Here is a 25,343-nt window from a genome sequence, read left to right on the forward strand (position 1 = left end):
TCTCCGATCCTGCTGTCTTCACAGTCCAGAGTGTCTGCAGCCACGGCATGCGGTAAGTCCATTGAGGTGAAGAAGGAGCTGCGGGACCCGAGAGAAGTCCTGTGAAAAGGTGCCCCGAACACCCAAAACATCCACGAACGGCCCCCCCGGCCGCAACTTCAAAGCGCCCGCGGGAGATGGCTCGGAGAGCATCTGCAGCGCACTGTCGGCAATGCTGCATGCCTTTATTTAAACCACTGCAAAAAAAAACCCTTAGCAAATGTAATCACCTCTAAGTCTGCCAAATGATGCTTCACCTCCCGAAGGACGTGGATGAGCTTTACGGACGTCGATGGTGGGCACTGAGGAAATGGCTTATTACCTGCACCAGATTCCACCCCCCCTCCCCCCCCCCCCTTTACCCCCCTTCCACCCCCCCACCCCCACCCCCGTCCCCTTCCCTGCTCCACCCTCTCAGCTCACCCCCTCACAACCCCGTCCCAGCCCGCCCCCCCCTCGCACCATCTTCACCCCGCACCCCCTTCCCCTGCACCCCCCCCCCCCACCCCCTCCCTCTACCCCTCCCCCTTGCATCCCCTCCTCCCACCGGCACCATCCTACACCTGTGTAGGGGCCCCAACAACCCCACTGCCTTGTGGGCGTCTCGGGAGAGACCAAGGCTAAGGGAGTAAACCCTAACAGAAAATCCGGAGCGGAACCCCGTAGGCGGTCATGTGTCACCTTTGGCATGTTTCCGGCAGTTCCTGCAGCCATACTGGTGCCAAACGTCGTGTCCTGCACTCCTTTGGACCCCACCAGAAAGGCCGAGAGGGGGGCTTTGACGACTGGGCAACTCTCAACCTCCATAAATTTGCCCAGGCATGCGCCATGGAGAGGTCACTCCATAGTTGCCTCACAGCGACTGAAACAACACGGAAGGCAGCAGTTACGGGTTATAAGTCCAGATAAATTGGCGTAGAAACTGGGCGCCACGGGTTGCCTTTGTCGGTGGGAGAGGTCATTGCACCTCACTGGACAGCTACCGCCCGCCTCAAACCGGGCAGCCCCCGGTCAATAAGGTTCTGTCCCGCCACAGTCTGCCTGCTTCAATGGGTGCTTGGAGCTCAGGGTCATTGCCCGAAAGGTGGACTGATACACCGCACCAAACAACATGAAAAAAGGAAAGAAGGTACCAGCCCTTCGCTTTGCAAGCTGGAACGTCAGAACTATGTGTCCTGGCCTGTCGGAAGACCTTACACAAATCAACGATTCTCGGAAGACCGCCATCATTAACAACGAGCTCAGTAGACTCAATGTGGACATTGCAGCACTTCAGGAGACTCGCCTCCCCGCGAGTGGCTCTCTAGCAGAGCAAGACTACACCTTCTTCTGGCAGGGCAGGGATCCTGAAGAACCAAGACAGCATGGAGTGGGCTTCGCCATCAGAAACTCCTTGCTCAGCATGATAGAGCCTCCCTCAAATGGCTCGGAACGCATACTGTCCATCCGACTGCTCACCACCTCTGGTCCAGTACACCTACTCAGCATCTATGCTCCAACACTCTGTTCCGCACCTGAAGCTAAAGACCAGTTCTATGAACAACTCCATAACATCATTAGCAGCATCCCCAACACCGAACACCTATTCCTGCTGGGGGACTTTAATGCCAGGGTTGGGGCCGACCATGACTCATGGCCCTCCTGCCTTGGGCGCTATGGCGTTGGAAGGATGAATGAGAACGGGCAGAGACTGCTTGAGTTGTGTACCTATCATAAGCTCTGCATCACCAACTCGTTCTTTCACACTAAACCCTGTCACCAGGTTTCATGGAGGCACCCAAGATCACGTCGTTGGCACCAGCTAGACCTCATTGTCACAAGGCGAGCCGCCTTAAACAGTGTTCAAATCACACGCAGCTCCCACAGTGCGGACTGCGACACCGACCACTCCCTGGTGTGCAGCAAGGTTAGACTCAGACCAAAGAAGTTGCATCATTCCAAGCAGAAGGGCCACCCGCGCATCAACACGAGCAGAATTTCTCACCCACAGCTGTTACAAAAATTTCTAAATTCACTTGTAACAGCCCTTCAAAACACTCCCACAGGGGATGCTGAGACCAAGTGGGCCCACATCAGAGACGCCATCTATGAGTCAGCTTTGACCACCTACGGCAAAAGTGCGAAGAGAAATGCAGACTGGTTTCAATCTCATAATGAAGAGCTGGAACCTGTCATAGCCGCTAAGCGCATTGCACTTTTGAACTACAAGAAAGCCCCCAGCGATTTAACATCCGCAGCACTTAAAGCAGCCAGAAGTACTGCACAAAGAACAGCTAGGCGTTGCGCAAACGACTACTGGCAACACCTATGCAGTCATATTCAGCTGGCCTCAGACACCGGAAACATCAGAGGAATGTATGATGGCATGAAGAGAGCTCTTGGGCCAACCATCAAGAAGATCACCCCCCTCAAATCTAAATCGGGGGACATAATCACTGACCAACGCAAACAGATGGACCGCTGGGTTGAGCACTACCTAGAACTGTACTCCAGGGAGAATGCTGTCACTGAGACTGCCCTCAATGCAGCCCAGCCTCTACCAGTCATGGATGAGCTGGACATACAGCCAACCAAATCGGAACTCAGTGATGCCATTGATTCCCTAGCCAGCGGAAAAGCCCCTGGGAAGGACAGCATTACCCCTGAAATAATCAAGAGTGCCAAGCCTGCTATACTCTCAGCACTACATGAACTGCTATGCCTGTGCTGGGACGAGGGAGCAGTACCCCAGGACATGCGCGATGCCAACATCATCACCCTCTATAAAAACAAAGGTGACCGCGGTGACTGCAACAACTACCGTGGAATCTCCCTGCTCAGCATAGTGGGGAAAGTCTTTGCTCGAGTCGCTCTGAACAGGCTCCAGAAGCTGGCCGAGCGCGTCTACCCTGAGGCACAGTGTGGCTTTCGTGCAGAGAGATCGACTATTGACATGCTGTTCTCCCTTCGTCAGATACAGGAGAAATGCCGTGAACAACAGATGCCCCTCTACATTGCTTTCATTGATCTCACCAAAGCCTTTGACCTCGTCAGCAGACGTGGTCTCTTCAGACTACTAGAAAAGATCGGATGTCCACCAAAGCTACTAAGTATCATCACCTCATTCCATGACAATATGAAAGGCACAATTCAACATGGTGGCTCCTCATCAGAGCCCTTTCCTATCCTGAGTGGTGTGAAACAGGGCTGTGTTCTCGCACCCACACTTTTTGGGATTTTCTTCTCCCTGCTGCTTTCACATGCGTTCAAATCCTCTGAAGAAGGAATTTTCCTCCACACAAGATCAGGGGGCAGGTTGTTCAACCTTGCCCGTCTAAGAGCGAAGTCCAAAGTACGGAAAGTCCTCATCAGAGAACTCCTCTTTGCTGACGATGCTGCTTTAACATCTCACACTGAAGAATGCCTGCAGAGTCTCATCGACAGGTTTGCGTCTGCCTGCAATGAATTTGGCCTAACCATCAGCCTCAAGAAAACGAACATCATGGGGCAGGATGTCAGAAATGCTCCATCCATCAATATTGGCGACCACGCTCTGGAAGTGGTTCAAGAGTTCACCTACCTAGGCTCAACTATCACCAGTAACCTGTCTCTAGATGCAGAAATCAACAAGCGCATGGGTAAGGCTTCCACTGCTATGTCCAGACTGGCCAAGAGAGTGTGGGAAAATGGCGCACTGACACGGAACACAAAAGTCCGAGTGTATCAGGCCTGTGTCCTCAGTACCTTGCTCTACGGCAGCGAGGCCTGGACAACGTATGCCAGCCAAGAGCGACGTCTCAATTCATTCCATCTTCGCTGCCTTCGGAGAATACTTGGCATCAGGTGGCAGGACTATATCTCCAACACAGAAGTCCTTGAAGCGGCCAACACCCCCAGCTTATACACACTACTGAGTCAGCGGCGCTTGAGATGGCTTGGCCATGTGAGCCGCATGGAAGATGGCAGGATCCCCAAAGACACATTGTACAGCGAGCTCGCCACTGGTATCAGACCCACCGGCCGTCCATGTCTCCGTTATAAAGACGTCTGCAAACGCGACATGAAATCGTGTGACATTGATCACAAGTCGTGGGAGTCAGTTGCCAGCATTCGCCAGAGCTGGCGGGCAGCCATAAAGACAGGGCTAAATTGTGGCGAGTCGAAGAGACTTAGTAGTTGGCAGGAAAAAAGACAGAGGCGCAAGGGGAGAGCCAACTGTGCAACAGCCCCAACAAACAAATTTCTCTGCAGCACCTGTGGAAGAGCCTGTCACTCCAGAATTGGCCTTTATAGCCACTCCAGGCGCTGCTTCACAAACCACTGACCACCTCCAGGCGCGTATCCATTGTCTCTCGAGATAAGGAGGCCCAAAAGAAAGAAGAAAATTTTAAGTGTGGCCTAACTAAGGTTCTGTACAGCTGCAACATGACTTGCCAATTTTTATACTCTATGCCCCGACCGATGAAGGCAAGCATGCCGTATGCCTTCTTGACTACCTTATCCACCTGCGTTGCCACTTTCAGTGAGCTGTGGACCTGTACGCCCAGATCTCTCTGCCTGTCAATACTCCTAAGGGTTCTGCCATTTACTGTATACTTCCCACCTGCATTAGACCTTCCAAAATGCATTACCTCACATTTGTCCGGATTAAACTCCTTCTGCCATTTCTCCGCCCAAGTCTCCAACCGATCTATATCCTGCTGCATTCTCTGACAATCCTCAACACTATCCGCAACTCCACCAACCTTTGTGTCGTCCGCAAATTTACTAATCAGACCAGCTACATTTTCCTTCAAATCATTTATACATACTACAAACAGCAAAGGTCCCAGCACTGATCCCTGCGGAACACCACTAGTCCCATCCCTCCACACCCACCTTAGTCTGTTTAGCTTTGCTTGACAAAGGTTTGAAATATTATTGGACTTTCCCTCTTCAGACTTTCCGCAGCGAGGCAGTTAGTGTTATTCACAGATAACACTGACTAATTGCAACTCTTCTGGAAGATGTATATTATTGTTAGCAGAGTGCGTTGCTGTGGACTGGAGGCAGGCAGGCACATTGTTCTGGTTTCTTATGCAAACCTGGAATTTACAATCTTCCCTTTCCATTAGGGTTTCAGGTTTCCACTATTGGCAGCAATTAGTCTATGTGGCCTTGAAGAGCTAAATCCAGATTATCTCTGCACTTCAGCAATAGAAGAATACATTATATGCTATGTGATATCATTAAAAAATTCCATGAGTAGTGGTATGGCAGATCTGCTGTATTTATTACATTATTAAAGGTATAGGGCCAGGTTATCAATTTCCATGCTTGTTAGCTCATGATTTTCCAGCCATTAAAAGGAATGGCTCGAAAATCAACCTTTACATCAAGTTCCATATATACTCAATGTTTATCAACGTATTTCACAACAGTCACAATTTTCAGGAGCCACTTGTAGATGATGCTGTTGAAGATGAGTTAAGAGAACATTTACACCAGTATCTGACTCAATTCGGCTATGACATATCGCCTTGCCAGAACACTTGGCAGAGTTAATGAAATGCATCAATCAGTCCCAGAAACATTATTATACCTTGGCCAAGAAGCAGACAGCTAAAGTTGGTCAGGTTATTATGGACAATATGGGCTGAGTCAGTGTAAGTGCCTGTGACCCAGGATTTGGGTGCACAGCCACTTAGGGGTGAACTGTAAGATTACAGATCTCGCAATGTACAGTCACTGTAATTTGAATTGGCCAACTTTTATATACCAGAATGCATTGCAAGGCTAAAGAACTTCTGAAATATAGTAAAAACTGTTGAATGTTGCAAGCTGTCTTGCACCGATAAGAGAGGCCAGCAGACTATGAAGAGGTACTAAAAACAATGAACAATCTTTCTTTGAAACTGTTCAGCCTTTCAGTTAACCTTGCCGAATTAAATTACTTGCTGGAATGTGAAAGTTAATTAATGTGTAGACCTTAGAAAACACTATATGGCCGGAATTTTACGACCCGCAAAAGAGTGGTGGGGCGTAAAATGGAGTGGGAAGCTGAGGGGGCCCTTCCTGACCTGTTCCTGCCTCTGCTGCCAATTTACATGGGGTGGCGACGCGAGAAACGGACTACCCGCCCCAAGCCAATCAAGGCCCTTAAGTGGCCAATTAACTGCCACTTAAGAGCCTCCGCCCCCTGCCACAGGTATCCTACCCTTGGCTGGCAGGTGGCAGAGGCCTCAGAAAGCTCGCCTGATGAAACCGGGCCTCCTTCTGCGGGCTGGGGGGACCTTCCTGATTGGGCACACTTGCCCCACAGAGGGCCGCCTCTGAAGCCCTAACTGACCCCAACGCACATCACGCCTCCCTCCCCCATAACTGACCCCCTTTGCCTCGCTAGGGCCCGCATGATTATCCCTGGCGAGACCCTAAAATCTTACCTCTTTTCCGGGGCCATCCTTCAGTTTCCTCCTGAAGATGGGTGTAGCCCCTGCAGTGGCCACCACTCCCGGTGGCGCTGCTAGGACTAAGTGCTGCCTGCCCACTGATTGGCTGGCAGCTCCATAGGTGGGACTTCCTGCCTTAATGAGGTGGAAGTCCCGCCCAAGACCAATTAAGGGCCTGGCGTACATCAAATCCAGTCTGGATCTTCAGGCCCGGTGGAGATGGGCTTGCCCACTGTAAAATTCGGGCCTGTGTTTCAATAGTCTGATAACGGAAAGCCATTAAGCCTAAATAACCGACAACAGCCAAATACGAATAATGAAGCCCCTGAAAGTAGACTTGAAGGCTGAGGATGATATTCAAGGGAGGTTTGGAACTGGCCATGGGAAACAAAAGGCAATAAGGAAAGCAATACTGAGCCAGCGGTATGTGCAAAGGCTATGGCAGGCCATGGAAAGTGGAAGATAACTTAAAGGCAGTCTTTTATCCCATGGTTTAGACAAAGACCTTGACATTTTATTGGATATTTTGTATTAAGGGGAACCTTTATAGGACAATAAGGTCCTGTTAATATAACACCCTGGTCCACCCCAAAAAGGGGTGTGAGAAAAAAATGACTAAAAGACATCGGCACATTAGTCAGTGACATGGCCAGTCACCCTGAAGATCTACAATCAATTCAGAATTGATCATTTGTGGGTAGTTGTATGTAAATTTCTTGTAACATTATTGGCGCATTGTTTGAATTGTAGTTTTGAATCTGTTTTTAGTAAAGTAAATCTTTAAACAGAGCTCAGGTGTTATTGTCATTTCTCATCAATCTCGTGTTAAAGAATCTTAAACCTGCAAGGCACAGGAGTAAAGCCCTACAGTCCAGGAAACACTTTCTCATATGAGAAGACATGTGTATATAGCCTAATGTGGTGATATTACAGCTTGCTCCACCATGTAGTATTGGGCAGTACTTTACATGCTGAGCTATTGTGGGAGGAGATATGGTTTAGAATAGCCAGGATTTACCCCAGAATACCTCTTCAGCAACCAGTTCAAGCATGTTGAAAAGGGCCTAGATTTAGGTCATCTTGTCACCTTAGTCAGGAATGGTGTTTGATGTAAGAATTATAGATTGTGAAATACTTTTCCACCACAAATGCTAATTCTGGTAAGGGTTGCATGATTTGATGTGTATACTTTCTGGATTCTTTATTAATACGGCCCACGAAGGGGAGAAATATCTGACTAACTGATATTGTGCTTTGTTCTTTGTCAGGCAGCCTCTGGTGGACACTTTACCAGCCTGTGGAACTGAAGCATGTATCAGTTTCCTAACAGAAATCATTTTGTCTAAAGAGCTGGATAAGGATCGAGCAGACACTTTTCTGTGGTCCTTGGCTTTCATTCCAGAACCTACAGCACCAATGATCACCGCAGTTACTGTGAGAAATTTCCCTTTTATTTAGTCCAGTTGTAAAATGATTTGTGTTTTTATTATAATGTTTTACAATTGCTGGAATGAGAAAAAATAACTGCCAGCGCACAATAGGTGACACACATAATAAATACTACTTGGAAAAGCAAAAGCAGTTAATGGTTTGCTGTTTAACACAGGATTAAATTGCTGGTTGAGGGTTATAATGATAATTGCAGAAGGAAGTCATCAAATATTCTGTAAAACTTTCTAGTATCAAGGGAACCATCTACTTGAGGGGGAATAATAGAGTTTGTTCAGTTAAGAAAAAAATAGAGTCATAGAGTTATACAGCACAGAAACAGGCCTTTTGGCCCACCATGTCCCATTTTCCAGCACTTGCCTGTAGCCTTGTATGCTATGGTGTTTCAAGTGCTCATCTAAATGCTACTTAAGTGTTGTGAGAGTTCCTGCCTCTACCACCTCATCAGGCAGTGTGTTCCAGATTCTAACCACCTTCTGGGTGAAAACATTTTTCCTCAAATCCCCTCGAAACCTCCTGCACCTTACCTTAAATCTATGCCCCCTCATTATTGACACCTCAAACTAAGGGAAAAAGTTTCTTCCTACCAATGCCCCTCATAATTTTGTATACCTCAATCAGGTCCCCCCTCAGCTTTCTCTGCTCTAAGGAAATTAACCCTCTTTTAATATTAGTTATATTCTAACATTTCTTTCAATTATCCAGGGTAAGGAAAATCTTGTTAAGATTAGACAAATTAGGTGAAAACCTTGATAAAGCAAATGGTACATGGTTTTTAGAAGGATAGGTCTTCAGGGGCTCAATGCTCATTTTTATTGGTGCTTGAGATGTGTGAGATGCTGGTAAGGTTAGTATACCTGAGTGACTTGCTGGGCCATTTTGGAGGGAATTAAGTGTCAGTCACGTAATGGGCACAAGATTCATGCATAGGCCAGGCAGGGGTGACAGATTCTCTTGCACGAAGGACATTAGTGAACCATTTGGGTTTTTATGACAATCTGCCACCTTTCATGGCCATTTTCTCTGCTGCTAACCTACAAATTACCCTTTATGTCATGCTGTTGTTTTATTTGTAATAAAGTGTAATGCAGTTGAGAGACTGAGGTGTGCAAAATTACAGGTACAACAGGACAGTATCAGAGGGACAGTCATGGAAAAATTAGCTTGCACATGCTGACAGAGTACGCAGATTACATGAACGCCATTTTCCAAGAATCCACATTCACAACATATGAAGTGAGCATATTATCAGCCTTACTGACAGTATGGCACTGAATCAATTCTGTTTTCTTGCACAGAGATGAGGAAGCGTGGGAGAGAAAATTGTACCAGTGACTGTGATAATATGTACTTTCAATTACTGGAAAGTGCCTAGTCTTGTAAATCTGATTGGTTTTAATTCACAGGCCCTGATGAAATCACCAGAGGCAGGAATACAGACTTTTCTAGGAGCTTCTTCACTGGTTCATAACTTTTGTTCAAAAAACAATAGATGTCAAGTAATACCCGAGGTACAGGAGTTCATGAAGATTCTGGAAAGTTATGTAGAAGGAAACTGCAGAGCACGGGAATCTGAGAAAAAGGAGAAGGTATGAATGAATATGTGTTGTATTCAACAGGTACAGGCATGTCATATTTTGCAGTGTTACATCCTTACCCCTAATGCTCCCAGTTATACTTATCATGCTTCTTTTAATATTTGAAATACCTTTGTGCAGAATAGAATCTAAAAATTTACTCAGAGCTGCTTTCCATGACTACCATGTTAAGAAAATATATTTTATGAACATATAATTAAGATAGGAATTCATTCAATATGCAACAAAACTAAAGGAGAGCATTGTGCTAAAATCTACAACATAAAACTGTTAAGCCCCAATCAAAATTAAACCAACAAGTAGTAGAATGGTAGCAAAACACTAATCATTCATTCTTTCATATTGGTTTAACCTCCATGTCTCTTAGGAAAGACTGGAATTATCCACCAGCAGAAAAATTACCAGGACAGTGTATTTCTAAGTCTTTATATATGTTCATAAGTCTTGTCAGAGTGCAGGAGTCATGTGATCTTCCTCAACCCTAAAGTCACATGCAAGCCTGTCCTGTAGATCAGTTCCTAATTGTTTTTATATTTCAGATTTGCACAGCAAGTACATTTCTAAAGACTTATGCTTACAAAGAAGATATGTTTAACAAACCTGGCTCATCTTTAAGAAAATGGGAGGACATGTAAAACCTGAAGCCCAGCTAAGGCATTTTCTGATGTGAATAAAACAATCTAAACATTTTAGTGCGGGTTACTTTGGAAAGGTTTCCCATAACTTGTTCTGTTGCATCAGGACACCTTCTGTACCAGTTTCTTTAGCTGGGTTAAAAATTGGTCTGGACCTGTCTTTGGAACAATATCCTTCTTTGTAGCAAATATTCCCTGAGTAATCCTTTAATTCAGCTTCTGAGTCAGCTTCTTCAGACTGAAATCTCCTGATGATCTCATTAACATGTACTGTTTTAATTAAAACTTCAGAATAAATACAATTACGTGAAGAGACTGGAGAAGCTGTGGATTTTCTCCTTAGAGTAGAGAAAGCCAAGAGGAGATTTGATAAAAGTGTTTAAAATCAGGAAAGGTTTAGATAGAGGAAATAAAGGGAACTGTTTCCAATGGCTGTAGGGTCGATAACCAGAGGCACAGACTTAAAGTGATTGGCAAAAGAATCAGAGGTGACATAAGGAAAAACATTGCTACACAATCAGTGGTTAGGATTTGAAATGCACTGCCTGATAGGCTGGTGGATATTGATTCAGTTGTAGCCTTCAAAAGGGAATTGGATGTATACAGGGATTTGGCGAAAGAGCAGGAGAATGGGACTAACTGGATTGCTCTTCAAAAGAGCCAGCACAGCCTTGATAGGCCAAGTGGCCTCGTACTGTGCTGTATTATTCGATGATTCTATCGGAAATAAGAAAACAGCACAATCATGTTAATCATAATTCACTGTTACTTTATTTTTAGAAGGGAGAATGTTAGTGAAATTTACTCTAAATTCTTTCAGTTAGGTAGGTATAATTTACTCCTAAAGCTTAGGGTATTTTCTGTACATCGTTGAAAGTTTAGATCTTGTGATAAAATGTTGTCACTGAGCTGAGAGACCTAAAACGTCCTATCTTGAATCGGTCTTATTTTTTTGTCTGCTAACTATGAACAGCATTTTATGTGAACAAGTGTTTAAACCTAACTGAGGAATCCAATATAAATGTCTTTAATAAATAATAAAGCTGAGTGAGATGTTTGAAATATAAAGTACACTATATAAGTTGGTCAGACTAAAAGCTTGGAAACAGTGTTAATGTATTATCATGGGAAGAGAATGTTTGCATAGTCCTCTGTATTAATTATTTAAAAACCATCAGAAGGAATTAAACTATCATTTTTCAATGAATAGATTGAGTAGAGATTAACCTGAAAAACCACAAAGTACAGTGAAACTTTTCATTGGAATGTTAGGGCATGAAGTTGAAGAATTTCAGAATGAAATTCGATGTAAATATGTGTCAGTATTATCTGTTATAATCATTCCATCTACTCTTCCCCCAAACCTACCTTAACCCATTTCTCAGCAGAGCAGCCATACTGCATCAATATGAATATTTCCTCTTTACGCACAAGTCATGGACTCTCTGGGCTGACTTTTACCAGCCCCTCGACGTCGGGGGTCGTGGCGGGGGGGTGGGCCTGTAAAATATTTGCGAGAGAGGCCTGTGACGACCCACGATGCCGAGAAGGACCCGCTGCATTTTATCAGCGGCGGCGCGGCCTTGGTGCGGCCCCCCCCCCCCCACCCCCCACCGCTTGGTGACAGGGCCTTCATTTAAATACTAAAATCAATTAAAGCAAGATGCAAATAAACCTACCTGGTCATGGCCACCATCCAATTTTATGGCCGCCAGCCGCAACTTGTACGCCTTCGGAACTCCGAAGCGAGACACTGGTGGGGAGTGGGGGGGGGGCGGGGGGGGGGTTGGTGGGGAACAGAAATTATCAGGGTGGGGTGGGGGGGGAAGCGAGAAAAACATTTCTTATTGGCTGTGGGGATGGTGGGAAGGGCTTGAAGGGCAAATGTGAAGAGGTTGGGGGGGAAAGTTCAGGTTGGGACTAAAATAAAATTTTGACATAAAAGACAATAAAAAAACCATTGGGGGGAGGGGTTGAGAAAGTGCCTGCAGCTTTCAATTATTTTTTCAAGAAAATGTACAATAATGTTCCTTTAAAAATTCAAATTTTTCCTAAGCCCTTTAAAAGTTGCACCAGCGTGCCTGTGCGGTGGTGCCAGACGTTTTGCCGGGGATGGAGTGGTCGCCCCCTCTACATCATCAGGGGGCAGCCGTTCCACATCCTCCATTTAAATGAGCCCCAGCGCTTAATATCGCGGGGGCTCAGCGGCAGCCGATGCGCGTGGGCACGCCGCCGACAGAGTGCGGCGCCGCGATTTGTGGCGCACTCTTAAAATTCAGCCCTCTGTGTCCGATTGCTAATTTGTTTGATGATGTCTGTTTTGTGACCCTGCCCTTAGTGGAAACTGGGCTGAGACTCACTGGACTCACTTGAGGCTTTTATAATTTATAGAAGATAGCTTCAATCTAAGTAGATTCACTCTAGGTACCAGAGGTAAAAGGACTCTGTGCTAACTCACTGAATGACCCTTTGAAATATTGCTCGTAAGTCCTTTAAAATAGATTTTACTTATATGTGAATGCTGAACATTTTACTTCTTTGGCTCTTTAAATTATTAATGAGAATATCAGAGTTGCAGAGCCTTGCAGAGCTTTTCCTGGCTTAAAGACGAGCCCCCAGCTCTTGAACCTAACCAGCGTAATAAACACATTTAGGTACAGGTAAGCATTGAGCCCAAACAGCAGATGGTGCTGTTCTAGGAATCTATATGCTAGCTCCCTATTAGCTGCTTCAGCACAGCTTTACACTGTACATGGAGCTTGACTTTACACTCTCAGCAGGGAGCCTCACTTATTGAAGGTATAAACAAGAAATATGGGCAGGCAAGACATACAATTTTCCAGCCACTTAAATTAATGTTCGAAAATTGTGTGCCACCTTTCTGATTTGCACTGACCATGAGCGATTCTGACAGAAGCACAAAGTCAGTCGGTTAGCCCTAATATTCCGTCATGTTACAGTAACCAAATATTTTCTGTAACAATGTAATGTGTACCATCTCAGTTGTTTAATGTTCGCTTCTTATCTGTGTCAATAAAAATGGTGAATGGTGGAAGTTTGTACTTTTTTAATATTCTACAGGTGCTGATGTCCCTGAAAGCAATTGGAAATGCTGGTCTTGCTGCCAGTGCTCAGATTCCAACATTGAATAGATGTCTACAATCTAAATCCAATCTGCTGGAAGTACGACTTGCAGCCATATATGCTTTCAGACGCCTTCCCTGTGAAGCTGACGTAAGATAAGATCTCACATCTAATTATTTATGTCTTGGTCCTTATTGGGAAGGGTTTTTCTCATCCTTGATTGAATTTTGATTTTCTTTTAACAAGTGTACAATAATGCTTAAAGCATGGTACAAAATCTATTTAAACTGCCCTGACTAGCTACAACTCCAGGGGCAGGATTTTTCCTGCGGGCTTCTTATCCCTGCCATCAGGCTGAAACGTGGCTCAGAAGCCCACACTGTGTGGGAAACAGTTAGTGCGATTTTCCCCTGGGGCAGCCAATTAATGACCAGAGGGCAGGCTTGCCGTCCAATTAAGGATGACAGTTGGGCTCTCAAAGCTGGACGGCCACAGAGTCTTTCCAGCTTGAAAGGAACAGCAGGCTGCAATGGAAGGTAAAGTAAGGCTCTTCAAAATGGAGGTGGCTTCTTTCCAACTTGTTTCAATGTATATTAAGAAGTGGCTTTTGCAGCCAGGCCGCCACTATTGTGGGGGGGGCGAGATGGAGCCGGGGAACAGCATGCAGGCCGGTGGTGCTATTTTCACCTCTGATCCCAGCCCCAGCTGGGGCTAACGGTCAAGCCCCATGTACAGGCAGTGTCGTCAGCTAGAGGAGCTCAAGTTCTGGGTTTTGGAGCTTGAGCAGCAGCTAAGGTGTATCCGCGAGGCTGAGCGCTACATGGATAGGTGGTCACCATGTGTGCAGACAGAGGAGGAATGGGTGACTGCCACACTGACAAGGAGGATCTCACAGGTAGTGCAGGAGTCTCCTCAGTGCATCTCATTCTCTAACTATTATTCAGTTTTGAATACAGGTGAAGGGAGTGTAGCTAGAGCTAACTCCACAGCACCATGGGTGGCTCAGCTGCAGAGGAGGACAGGAGGAAGGTCAGAAAAGCAATAGTGATAGGGCATATAATGACATAAGGGGATATGAGGATAGTGTGGGGAAAAGGCATTGAAGTGGATGATCAGCCATGATCGTATTGAATGGCGGAGCAGGCTCGATGGGCTGAATGGCCTACTCCTGCTCCTATTCTGTAGTTAGGGGAACATGCAGGTGTTTCTGCAGCCACAGACGTGATTTCAGGATGGTGTGTTGCCTCCCTGGTGCCAGGGTCAAGGATGTCACTGAGCGGCTGCCAAACACTCCGAGAGGGGAAGGTGAACAGCCAGAGGTCATGGTCCATATCAGTACCAATGTCATAGGTAGAAAGAGATATGAGGTCCTGCAGGCAGATTTCAGGGAGCTAGAAAAGAAATTAGAAAGTAGTATCTGAAAGATAATAAACTGGATTACTCTCCATGCCACACGCTAGTGAGTACAGAAATAGGAGGAAAGAGCAGATGAATGCATGGCTGGAGAGATGGTGCAGGAAGGAGGGTTTTAGATTCTTGAGATATTGGGACTGATTCTGAGGATGTGGGACCTGTACAAACTGGACAATATTGTGGCAGAGAGGTTTGCTCACGCTGTTTGGAGAAGGTTTAAACTAGCTTGATAGAGGGATGGGAACCTGAGTGTCAGTTTAGAAAGGAGAGAAGCAAAGCTGGAAATGGAAAGCAGGAATTTAGTAAGCGAGTATGGAAGATCAAGGAAACAAAGGCTAGAAAATAGACAACAAAGGAGTTCAGTCATTACTGGTATATACTTCAATGCAAGGTGTCTAGTGAATAAGGCAGATGAGCTGAGGGCACACTTAGATACTTGGGAGTGTGATATCATAGCTATTACTGAAACGTGGCTTAAAGAAAAGCTGGAATGACAGCTCAATTTTCCTGGTTCCAGAGTTTTCAGACAGGATAGAGGGATAAAAAAGGAGGGGGGGGGGGGGGGGTTGTGGGGGGGAAGTCACAATATTGGTTAAAGAAATAATTACAATGTGAGGAGGAATGATGTGCTAGAAAGATCATCAAATGAAGCCATATGGGTTGAACAGAGGAACAAAAAGATGCAAGCACACTGCTGGGAGTGTACTATAGTCCCCCAAACAGTCAGAGGGAGGTAGAAGAGCAAATATGTAGGCAAATTGCTGAGAAGTGCAGAAACAATAGGGTGGTAACAGTCTTTGATTTCAGCTACCCTAATATTAACTGGGATAAAATCAGTGTGAAAGGCAGAGAGGGTGCAGAATTCTTAACATGCATTCAGGAGAACATTTTTAGCCAGTATGTAGCAAGCCCAACATAGAAGGGGCAATTCTGGGCTTAATGAATGAATGTAGTCAGGTAGAAGGGGTACCAGTGGGAGGGCATTTTGGTGATAGTGATCACAATTCAGTTAGATTTGGGGTAGTTATGGAAACGGATAAAGATAGATCTGGAGCAAAAGTTTCAAATTGGGAAAAAGCCAATTTTACTAAGCTGAGATGTGATTTGGCAAAAGTGGACTGGAAACAGCAACTTTAAGGTAAATCAGTGTCAGAGCAGTGGGAGGTATTCAAGGAAGAACTCAAGAAGGTTCAGAAAAAATATGTTCCCATAAAGAAAAAGAGTGGGACATTCAAATCTAATTTCCCTTGATGTCAAAGAGCATACAGAGTAGGATAGGCCAAAAAGGGAAAGCATATGTCAGAAGCCAAGAGCTCAATATTGCAGGAAGCCTAGAGGAATATAGAAAGTGCAGGGTGAAATGAAAAAGGAAATTAGGAAAGCAAAGAGAGGGCATGAGAAAATATTGGCAAGTAAAATTGAGAAAAACTTAAAGATGCTTTATCAATACATAAAGAACAAAAGGATAACTAAGGCAAGAGTAGGGCCAGTTAGAGATCAAAAAGTTAACTTGTGTATGGAGGCAGAAGATGTGGCATGGTTCTTCATGAATACTTTGCATCTGTTTTCACAAAAGAGAGTGACCATACAGACATTGTAGTTAAGCAGAAGGCATGTGAAACATTGGATGGGATAAACATAGTGAGGGAGGAAATATTAATGTGTTAGCATCATTGAAAGTGGATAAATCACCAGGCCCAGATGAAATGTATTCAAGGTTGCTAAAGGAAGCGAGGGGAAGAAGTAACATAGGCTCTGACTGTCATTCTCCAATCCTCTCTGGCTACAGGCGTGGTGCCAGAGGATGGAGGATGAATAACAAAAGGAAGAGGGGTTAACCCGAGTAATTACAGGCCAGTTAGTCTAACCTCAGTGGTGGGCAAATTATTAGAAAAAATTGTGAGAGACAGCATAAATCATGATTTTAAAAAGGCACAGATTAATCAAGGAGGATTATGTCAGCATGGATTTGTTAAGGAAAGGTTATGTGTGACCTACTTGTTTGAATTTTCTCAGGAAGTAACAAAGAGGGTCAATGAGGGTAGCATGTTTGATGTGGTCTATGCGGATTTTAGCAAGGCTTTTGACAAGGTCCGACATGGCAGACTGGTTAGTAAATTAAAAGCTCATGGGACCCAAGTGAAAGTGGAAAGTTGGATCCAAAATTTGCTCAGTGGTAGGATGTCAAGAGTAATGGCCGATAGGTGTTTTTCTGACTGGAAGGCTGTTTCTGGTAGGGTTCCACAGGGCTCAGTATTGGGTCCCTTGCTGTTCATGGTATATATCAATGATTTAGAATTAAATGTAGGTACCATGTGGTTGATAGTGAGGAAGAAAGCTTTAGACGGCAGGAAGATATCAATGGACTGGTCAGAAAAGTGGCAAATGGAATTCAATCCAGAGAAGTGTGAGATATGCATTTGGGGAGGACAAAAAAGACAAGGAAATATGCAATGAATGGTATGATATTGAGAAGTGTAGAGGAACAGAGGAACATTGGAGTGCATGACTACAGATCCCTGAAAGTAGCAGGACAAGTAGATAAGGTGGTAAAGAAGGCATATGGGATACTTTCCTTTATTGGCCGAGGCAAAGAGTATAAGAGCAGGGAGGTTATGCTAGAACTGTATAAAACACTAGTTAGACTACATCTAGAGTACTGCATACAGTTCTGGTCACTGCATTACAGGAAGGATGTGATCACACTAGAGAGGATACAGAAGAGATTTATGAGGATTTTTCCCGGAATGGAGAATTTTAGCTGAGAGGAAAGATTGGATAGGCTGGGTTTATTTTCTTTGGAACTGAGGAGGCTGAAGGGAGATCTAATTGAAGTGTATAAAATTATGGGGAGGCCTAACTAGAGTGAATAGAAGGACCTATTTCTGTTAGCAGATAGGCCAATAACTGGGAGCATAGAATTAAAGCAATTGGCAGGAGGATTAGAGATGAGTTGAGGAGAAATGTTTTCATCCAGAGGGTGGTGGGGGTCGGGAAATCACTGCTTGACAGGGTGGTTGAGGCAGAAACCCTCAGCACGTTTAAAAATCACTTGGTTATGCACTCGAAATGTCGTAACCTACAGAGCTATGGACCAAGAATGGGAAAGTCAGACTCGGCTGGATAGCTCTTTTTGGGTCGGCACTGTCATGATGTGCTGATGGCCTGTTTCTGTGCCATAAATTTTCTACGTTTGACCATTTTGTTTCCTTTGCCTGATGTGATTCTTTCTAATGGATCTGTGTCCTCTCAGTGATGCTGTTTGTGTTTTTAGCGCACTGTGTTAGTTCAGCTGTATCAAACAGTGGATGAAGATGTAGAGCTCCGAATTGCTTCTTACTACCTATTAATGAAATGTCCCAGTGATCAGCTCTTTGAAACAGTGGGACTCACTCTACGGAATGAAAGATCCAGTCAAGGTTGGAAAGTTGATACATTTTAAAATTTGCAATAAAGCACCAAACAGCCAGCATTTAAAATCTTTACTGATGAGATGCTGTGGAAAAAGCTGCTCAGTGGGTCCTACATGTTGCCAGTAAATATGTTGCTATTCCTTATTAGTAATTCAGTTTTTACAATTAGTCTTGAATATATTTTTAATGCGGTAACATTGCTTTATGGGGTTGGGGGATGGGTGGGTATGATAGCATAGTGGTAATTCTACTGGACTAGTAATCCAGAGGTCTGGACTAATGCTCCAGAGACATTAGTTGAAATCCCACTACTGGTGGAATTTACATTCAATTATTTAATAAATCTGGAATAACATGCTACTCTCATTAATAATGATCATGAAACCACGGGATTGTCATAAAAACCCATCTGGTTCACAAATGTCCTTCGGGAAAGAAATCTGTTGTCCTTACTTGGTCTGGCCTACATGTGACTCCAGACCCACAGCAAATGTGGTTGACTCTTAACTGCTCTCTGAAGTGGCCTAGCAAGTCACTCAGAGGGCAATTAGGGATGAGCAATAAATGCTGGCCTTGCCAGGGATGCCCACATCCAAAGGACAAATGAAAAACAAATTGTCTTTTATCTTTTATTGAACAATTTTGCTCTTTAGTAACATTTTCTGGTGATTTTTGTTACATCGAAGTGTTTGTGTTTCTCTTTATGAATAATATCATCAAAACTTCTCAACACTATAATTGATTTTATTGCAAAATTGACTTACTTTGAAAGTTTGTAGAAAAAGTTACAAATCTTATTGCTGCAAACTAAAATAATGTATGAATAGCAACTAACGATATTTAAATCCTAGTAACATTATAATCCTCATCATTTAAAAAAAGTTACAAGATGATTCTAATTAAAGAAAACTGATCAAAACTGAGTTGATGTGTTGGCCCCGATGTTAACTCAGGCAGGATTGGTGTATGGGAGCAGAGATAGACCAGGCTGAGGCCCAGACAAATCTTACCTCCCAGCATCATTTATACGTACAAGATGACTCTCCCTCCTGATCCCTGCAAGAATCACTGACTGGCCAGCGGGCAGAATCAGGACTAATGCCAGCAGATGGCCCTTCGGCCCATCGTGTCTGTGCCAGCCATCAAGCACCTAACTATTCTAACCCCATTTTCCAGCACTTAGCCCATAACCTTGTACGCTATTGCATTTCAAGTGCTCATCTAAATACTTCTTAAATGTTGTGAGGGTTCCTACCTCTACCACCTCTTCAGGCAGTGCGTTCCAGATTTCAACCACCCTCTGAGTGAAAAAAAATTTCCTCAGATCCCCTCTAAACCTCCTGCCCCTTACCTTAAATCTATGCCCCCTGGTTATTGACCCCTCCGCTAAGGGAAAAAGTTTCTTCCTATCTAACCTATCAATGCCCCTCATAATTTTGTATACCTGAATCATGTCCCCCCTCAGCCTTCTCTGCTCTAAGGAAAACAACCCCAGCCTTTTCAGTCTCTCTTCATAGCTGAAATACTCCAGCCCAGGCAACATCCTGGTGAATCTCCTCTGCACCCTCTCCAGTGCAATCACATCCTTCTGATAGTGTGGTGCGCAGAACTGGACACAGTACTCCAGCTGTGGCCTAACTAGTGTTTTTTACAGCTCCATCATAACCTCCCTGCTCTTATATTCTGTGCCTCGGCTAATAAAGGCAAGTATCCCATATGCCTTTCTAACCACCTTATCTACCTTTGCTGCTGCCTTCAGTGATCTATGGACAAGTACACCAAGGACCCTCTGACCCTCTGTACTTCCTAGGGTCCTACCGTCTATTGTATATTCCCTTGCCTTGTTAGTCCTGCCAAAATGCATCACCTCACACTTCTCAGGATTAAATTCCATTTGCCACTGCTCTGCCCATCTTACCAGCCCATCTATATCGTCCTATAATCTAAGGCTTTCCTCCTCACTATTTACGAAACCACCAATTTTTGTGTCATCTGCGAACTTGCTGATCATACCTCCTATATTCACATCTAAATCATTAACGTACACTACAAATAGCAAGGGTTCCAGCACCGATCCCTGTGGTACACCACTGGTCACAGGCTTCCACTCGCAAACACAGCCCTCGACCATTACCCTCTGCCTCCTGCCACTAAGCCAATTTTGGATCCAATTTTCCAAATTGCCCTGGATCCCATGGGCTCTTACCTTCTTAACCAATCTCCCATGCTGGACCTTATCAAAAGCCTTACTGAAGTCCATGTATACTACGTCACCTGCTTTACCCTCATCTACACATCTAGTCACCTCCTCAAATAATTCAATCAAGTTAGTTAAACACGATCTCTCCCTGACAAAGCCATGCTGACTATCCTTGATTAATCCCTGCCCCTCCAAGTGGAGAAACATAGAAACACAGAAAATAGGATCAGGAGTGGGCCATTCGGTCCTTCGAGCCTGCTCCACCATTCATTATGATCATGGCTGATCATCCAACTCCGTAACCTGTTCCCATTTTCCCCCCATATCCTTTGATCCCTTTTGCCCCAAGAGCTATATCTAACCCCTTCTTGAAAACATACAATGTTTTGGCCTCAACTGCTTTCTGTGGTAGCGAATTCCACAGGCTCACCACTCTCTGGGTGAAGATATTTCTCCTCATCTCAGTCCTGAAAGGTTTACCCCGTATCCTTAGACTATTGCCCCTGGTTCTGGACTCCCCCACCATCGGGAACATCCTTCCTGCATCTAACCTGTCAAGTCCTGTTGGAATTTTATAAGTTTCTATGAGATCCCCCCTCACTCTTCTGAACTCCATCGAATATAATCCTAACCAACTCAATCTCTCCTCATACGTCAGTCCCGCCATCCCAGGAATCAGTCTGGTAAGCCTTCGCTGCACTCCCTCTATAGCAAGAACATCCTTCCTCAGATAAGGAGACCAAAACTGCACACAATATTCCAGGTGTGGCCTCACCAAGGCCCTGTATAATTGCAGCAAGACATCCCTGCTCCTGTACTCGAATCCTCTCGCTATGAAGGCCAACATACCATTTGCCTTTTTTACCGCCTGTCGCACCTGCATGCTTACTTTCAGTGACTGGTGTACGAGAACACCCAGGTCTCGTTGCATATTCTCCTCTGTCAGTTTATAGCTGTTCAGATAATAATCTGCCTCCCAGTTTTTGCTACCAAAGTGGATAACCTCACATTTATCCACATTATACTGCATCTGCCATGCATTTGCCCACTCACTCAAATTGTCCAAATCATCCTGAAGCCTCTCTGCGTCCTCCTCACAACTCACCCTCCCACCCAGTTTTGTGTCATCTGCAAATTTGGAGATATTACATTTAGTTCCCTCATCTAAATCATTAATAAATATTGTGAATAATAGCTGGGGTCATAGCACTGATCCCTGCGGTACCCCACTAGTCACTGCCTGCCATCCGGAAAAAGACCCATTTATTCCTATTCTTTGTTTCCTGTCTGCAAACCTATTTTCTATCCGTCGCAATACACTACCCCCAATCCCATGCGCTTTAATTCTACACGCTAATCTCTTATGTGGGACTTTGTCAAAAGCCTGCTGAACGTCCAAATAAACCACATCCACTGGCTCCCCCTCATCAACTCTACTAGTTACATCCTCGAAGAATTCTAGTAGATTTGTCGAGCATGACTTCCCTTTCGTAAATCCATGCTGACTCTGCCCGATTCTACCACTGTTCTCCAAGTGCTCTGCTATAAAATCTTTGATAATGGACTTTAGAATTTTCCCCACTATCGACGTCAGGCTGACTGGTCTATAATATCCTGTTTTCTCTCTACCTCCCTTTTTAAATAGTGGGGTTACATTAGTTACTGTCCAATCTGTAGGAACTGTTCCTGTGTCTATAGAATCTTGGAAGATGACCACCAATGCATCCACTATTTCTCGGGCCACTTCCTTAAGTACTCTGGAATGTAGATTATCAGGCCCTGGGGATTTATCGGCCTTCAATCCCATCAATTTCCCCAACACCACTTCTCTACTAATACTGTTTTCCTTCAGTTCTTCTCTCTCACTAAACCCTGTGTTCCCCAACATTTCTGGTATGATATTTGCGTCCTCCTTTGTGAAAACAGAATCAAAGTATGCATTTAGTTGGTCAGCCATTTCTTTGTTCCCCATAATAATTCCTCTGTTTCTGACTGTAAGGGACCTACATTTATCTTCACCAATCTTTTTCTTTTCACATACCTATAGAAACGTTTACAGTCAGCTTTTATGTTCCCTGCAAGCTTACACTCGTACTCTATTTTCCCCTTCTTAATCAATCCCATGGTCCTCCTTTGCTGAATTCTAAACTGCTCCCAATCCTCAGGTCTTTTGTTTTTGCTGATGAATTTGTATGCCTCTTCCTTGGATCTAATGCTATCTCTAATTTGTCTTGTAAGCCATGGTTTGGCTACCTTTTCCATTTTACGTTTGCGCCAGACAGGGATAAACAATTGTTGCAGTTCATCCATGTGCTCTTTAAATATTTGCCATTGCCTATCCACCGTCATCCCCTTTAAGTAACGTTTCCCAATCCATCATAGTCAACTCGTGCCTCAGAGATTAATCCTGTACCTCAGAATTTTTTCCAATAGTTTCCCTACCACTAATGTTAGACTCACTGGCCTGTAATTACCTGGCTTGTCCCTGCTACCCTTCTTGAATAATGGTACCACATTCGCTGTCCTCCAATCCTCTGGTACCTCTCCTGTGACCAGAGAGGATTTGAAAATTTGTGTCAGAGCCCCTGCTATCTCCTCCCTTACCTCACATAACAGCCTGGGATACATCTCATCTGGACCTGGGGATTTATCCACTTTTAAGTCCACTAAAACAGCTAATACTTCCTTCCTTTCAATGCTGATATGTTCAATTTTATCACAATCCCCCTCCCTGATCTCTACACCTACATCGTCCTTTTCTATAGTGAACACTATGGGAGAGAAGCAGCATATTTAAAGAGGGCCCTGCTGGCTTAGTCCAGGTGTCCTTGCCACCTACAATTTAAAATTGTTGTCAGCCAGATCGGAGGAGGAAAGGACTGGGTAAGTTTCCTTCTCAATTTTAACTGTCCTCTCACCTAGTATTTGCCAGGTGGGGGAGTTACCAGCAAGGCCTGTATTTCAGTTGGTAGCAAAAATACAGTGAAGGTAAAGTACAGATGAGAATATTTCATAATTAATATATTTCATGTCCATTTATGTAGCAACATTTAATCCATCATATTCTGAACTGAAATTTATTTTCTGCAGGGTCAGTAATTATTATTCAGAGAAATATGATTGACTTTCAGAATTTATTTGTAGTGACCATTTTCTTTCATCGCTGTTAAAGAGTTATTATTATCCATTTCATGAGAAGCACGTTCAATAAATTTAGAAATATTTCAGCTACTATACCTGATTTCAAGCAGGATCACAGAATGGAAGAACCAATCCTGTTATAAATAGACTCACACATTTGACTTCAGCATCGAAGTGTGTATTTCCACTTCTGCGTTGAGATGTGAATCATTTTTTATCATTTGACAACTACATTTGTTTTCTCAGTGGGCTCATTTGTATGGACCCATCTGTCCCAGCTCATGGAAACCAATGACCCCCTCAAACAGCAGATGAAGGAAACTCTTCCCAATTACATCGTCAGCAAAGACTTTGACCTAGAACACTGGAAATATTCTTCATATATGGATGCCACCTTCCAGTCAGGTACTGTGCCAATGCGTTTGCTCTGAGTACATTAATTATTTTAGAGGGAATTTCCATTAATTCTAACTCACATATCACATCCACATGTAGAGCTCACAGAACTAATGTCAACCAAAACAGATCTTTACATGTTGCAATTTCCTAAACCAAAAAAATGTGTTTCAGGATTAATGACCATACTGCCTAATTAGAGCTTTAAACGTTTGCTCTGGGTGGTACATTTTAGAATTATAACAATTGGTTAGTAAATAAGAGTAGTTCAGCCTTTTTATATTTTGACAAACAGCTGACAAACTGGTGTAACTTCCTGCTCGAATCAGCTGTGCTGCTGGACTTTAGTATTGCAAACTGATATATGACTTCATGTCAAAAGAATTACAATTTTCTTTTGGCACACAACAATTCCAGTGGAGGAAACATTATAAGAGGGGACTTTGTAAAGTCCGAATATTTATTAATATACAACATGTAGTGTTTGTATATCTCAGAAACAAAGCCTTGGGTAACTGGCTAGTGGAAAAAATGTCTCTGTTCACTGATGGCAAACATTCTGTTTAACATCAGGACAAATCTGGAATAACTGCACCTTGGAGCCTTAATGTATAATGTTACAGACTGAGGAGATGTAAGACCTGCAGGGTTGTGGGGCTAATTGGACAGCTCTTCCAAAACCCAGCACAAGCATGATAGGCTAAATGTCCCATTCTGTGCTGTACAATTCTGTGCTTCTTGGTTCACACTTGAAGAATGGTCATCTAGATAAGGCACTATAGGGTTGCCACTGCTTCTGGAATTGTGCCACAGTTTGAGCTGTTTCCTTAGGGAGGAAGGATAGCGGAGAGAAAAATTGGACAGAAAAAAATTATAGCTGTGATTGAGGTCCTCAAATGAATAAATTGCTTCTGGATTGCAAAGGCATCCACTGTTCTTGATGAAAAATCATTAAGTAAATCTTTAAGTGGGAGCAACAATGTCACTTGGAACACAGTGTTGCAATCATTGAACCAGCACAGTTCAGTTTCCATGTCTTCATCCCACCAATATGGATAAGAATTGGAACTTTCTGAGCTGCAGCATGCTAGTAGTGAAGATGATGTGACCAGATTGTTGCATTGGTGCTCTGTGATTATATTATTGCTCAGCACATTAAAATGGTCCATGACCATAGCTGTCTAGTATTGTAGATAATAGTGTAGAGCAAAATCTGTTGATATGAGCTGCAAAATATAAAAACAACAAATAGAGATTGTTCCTGGTTGATCATTGAGTTATACATGCCACCAATTATCTGATATTTTTGATAATCTAGATACTTAAGATCCTATGATATTTTCATAATCTTTGTTGTAACACACATTTAACATTGTTTGGGAAAACCACATCTCTGTAACACCATTTCTTCTTGGCTAAAACTGAACCAGGCACTTCTTTAGAGTGTCTCCTACTCCATCACCAAAAAGTCACGGATGATAAACATGAGTTTCCCATGATGTTATAGCCATGGACCAGCAGAAGCCCTGAGGAAATTCCCAGCATTGAATTTTGTTTGATTTCTTGGA

General features: G+C 43.9%; 1 protein-coding gene across 3 annotated transcripts in view; it reads left to right on the plus strand.

The window, feature by feature from the left end:
• The window catches only part of LOC137383224 (uncharacterized), a 472,338-nt gene that overhangs the window by 99,046 nt on the left and 347,949 nt on the right, over positions 1–25,343 (plus strand). For all 3 annotated transcript variants that reach the window (XM_068055726.1, XM_068055727.1, XM_068055728.1), the window contains exons 10-14: positions 7,715–7,880; positions 9,302–9,484; positions 13,210–13,362; positions 17,900–18,044; positions 23,626–23,784. In XM_068055726.1, the coding sequence (XP_067911827.1) occupies positions 7,715–7,880; positions 9,302–9,484; positions 13,210–13,362; positions 17,900–18,044; positions 23,626–23,784 (806 nt within the window). The remainder of the gene's footprint in view (positions 1–7,714; positions 7,881–9,301; positions 9,485–13,209; positions 13,363–17,899; positions 18,045–23,625; positions 23,785–25,343) is intronic.

Source organism: Heterodontus francisci, chromosome 24, assembly GCF_036365525.1.
Source record: "Heterodontus francisci isolate sHetFra1 chromosome 24, sHetFra1.hap1, whole genome shotgun sequence".
NCBI lineage: Eukaryota > Metazoa > Chordata > Chondrichthyes > Heterodontiformes > Heterodontidae > Heterodontus > Heterodontus francisci.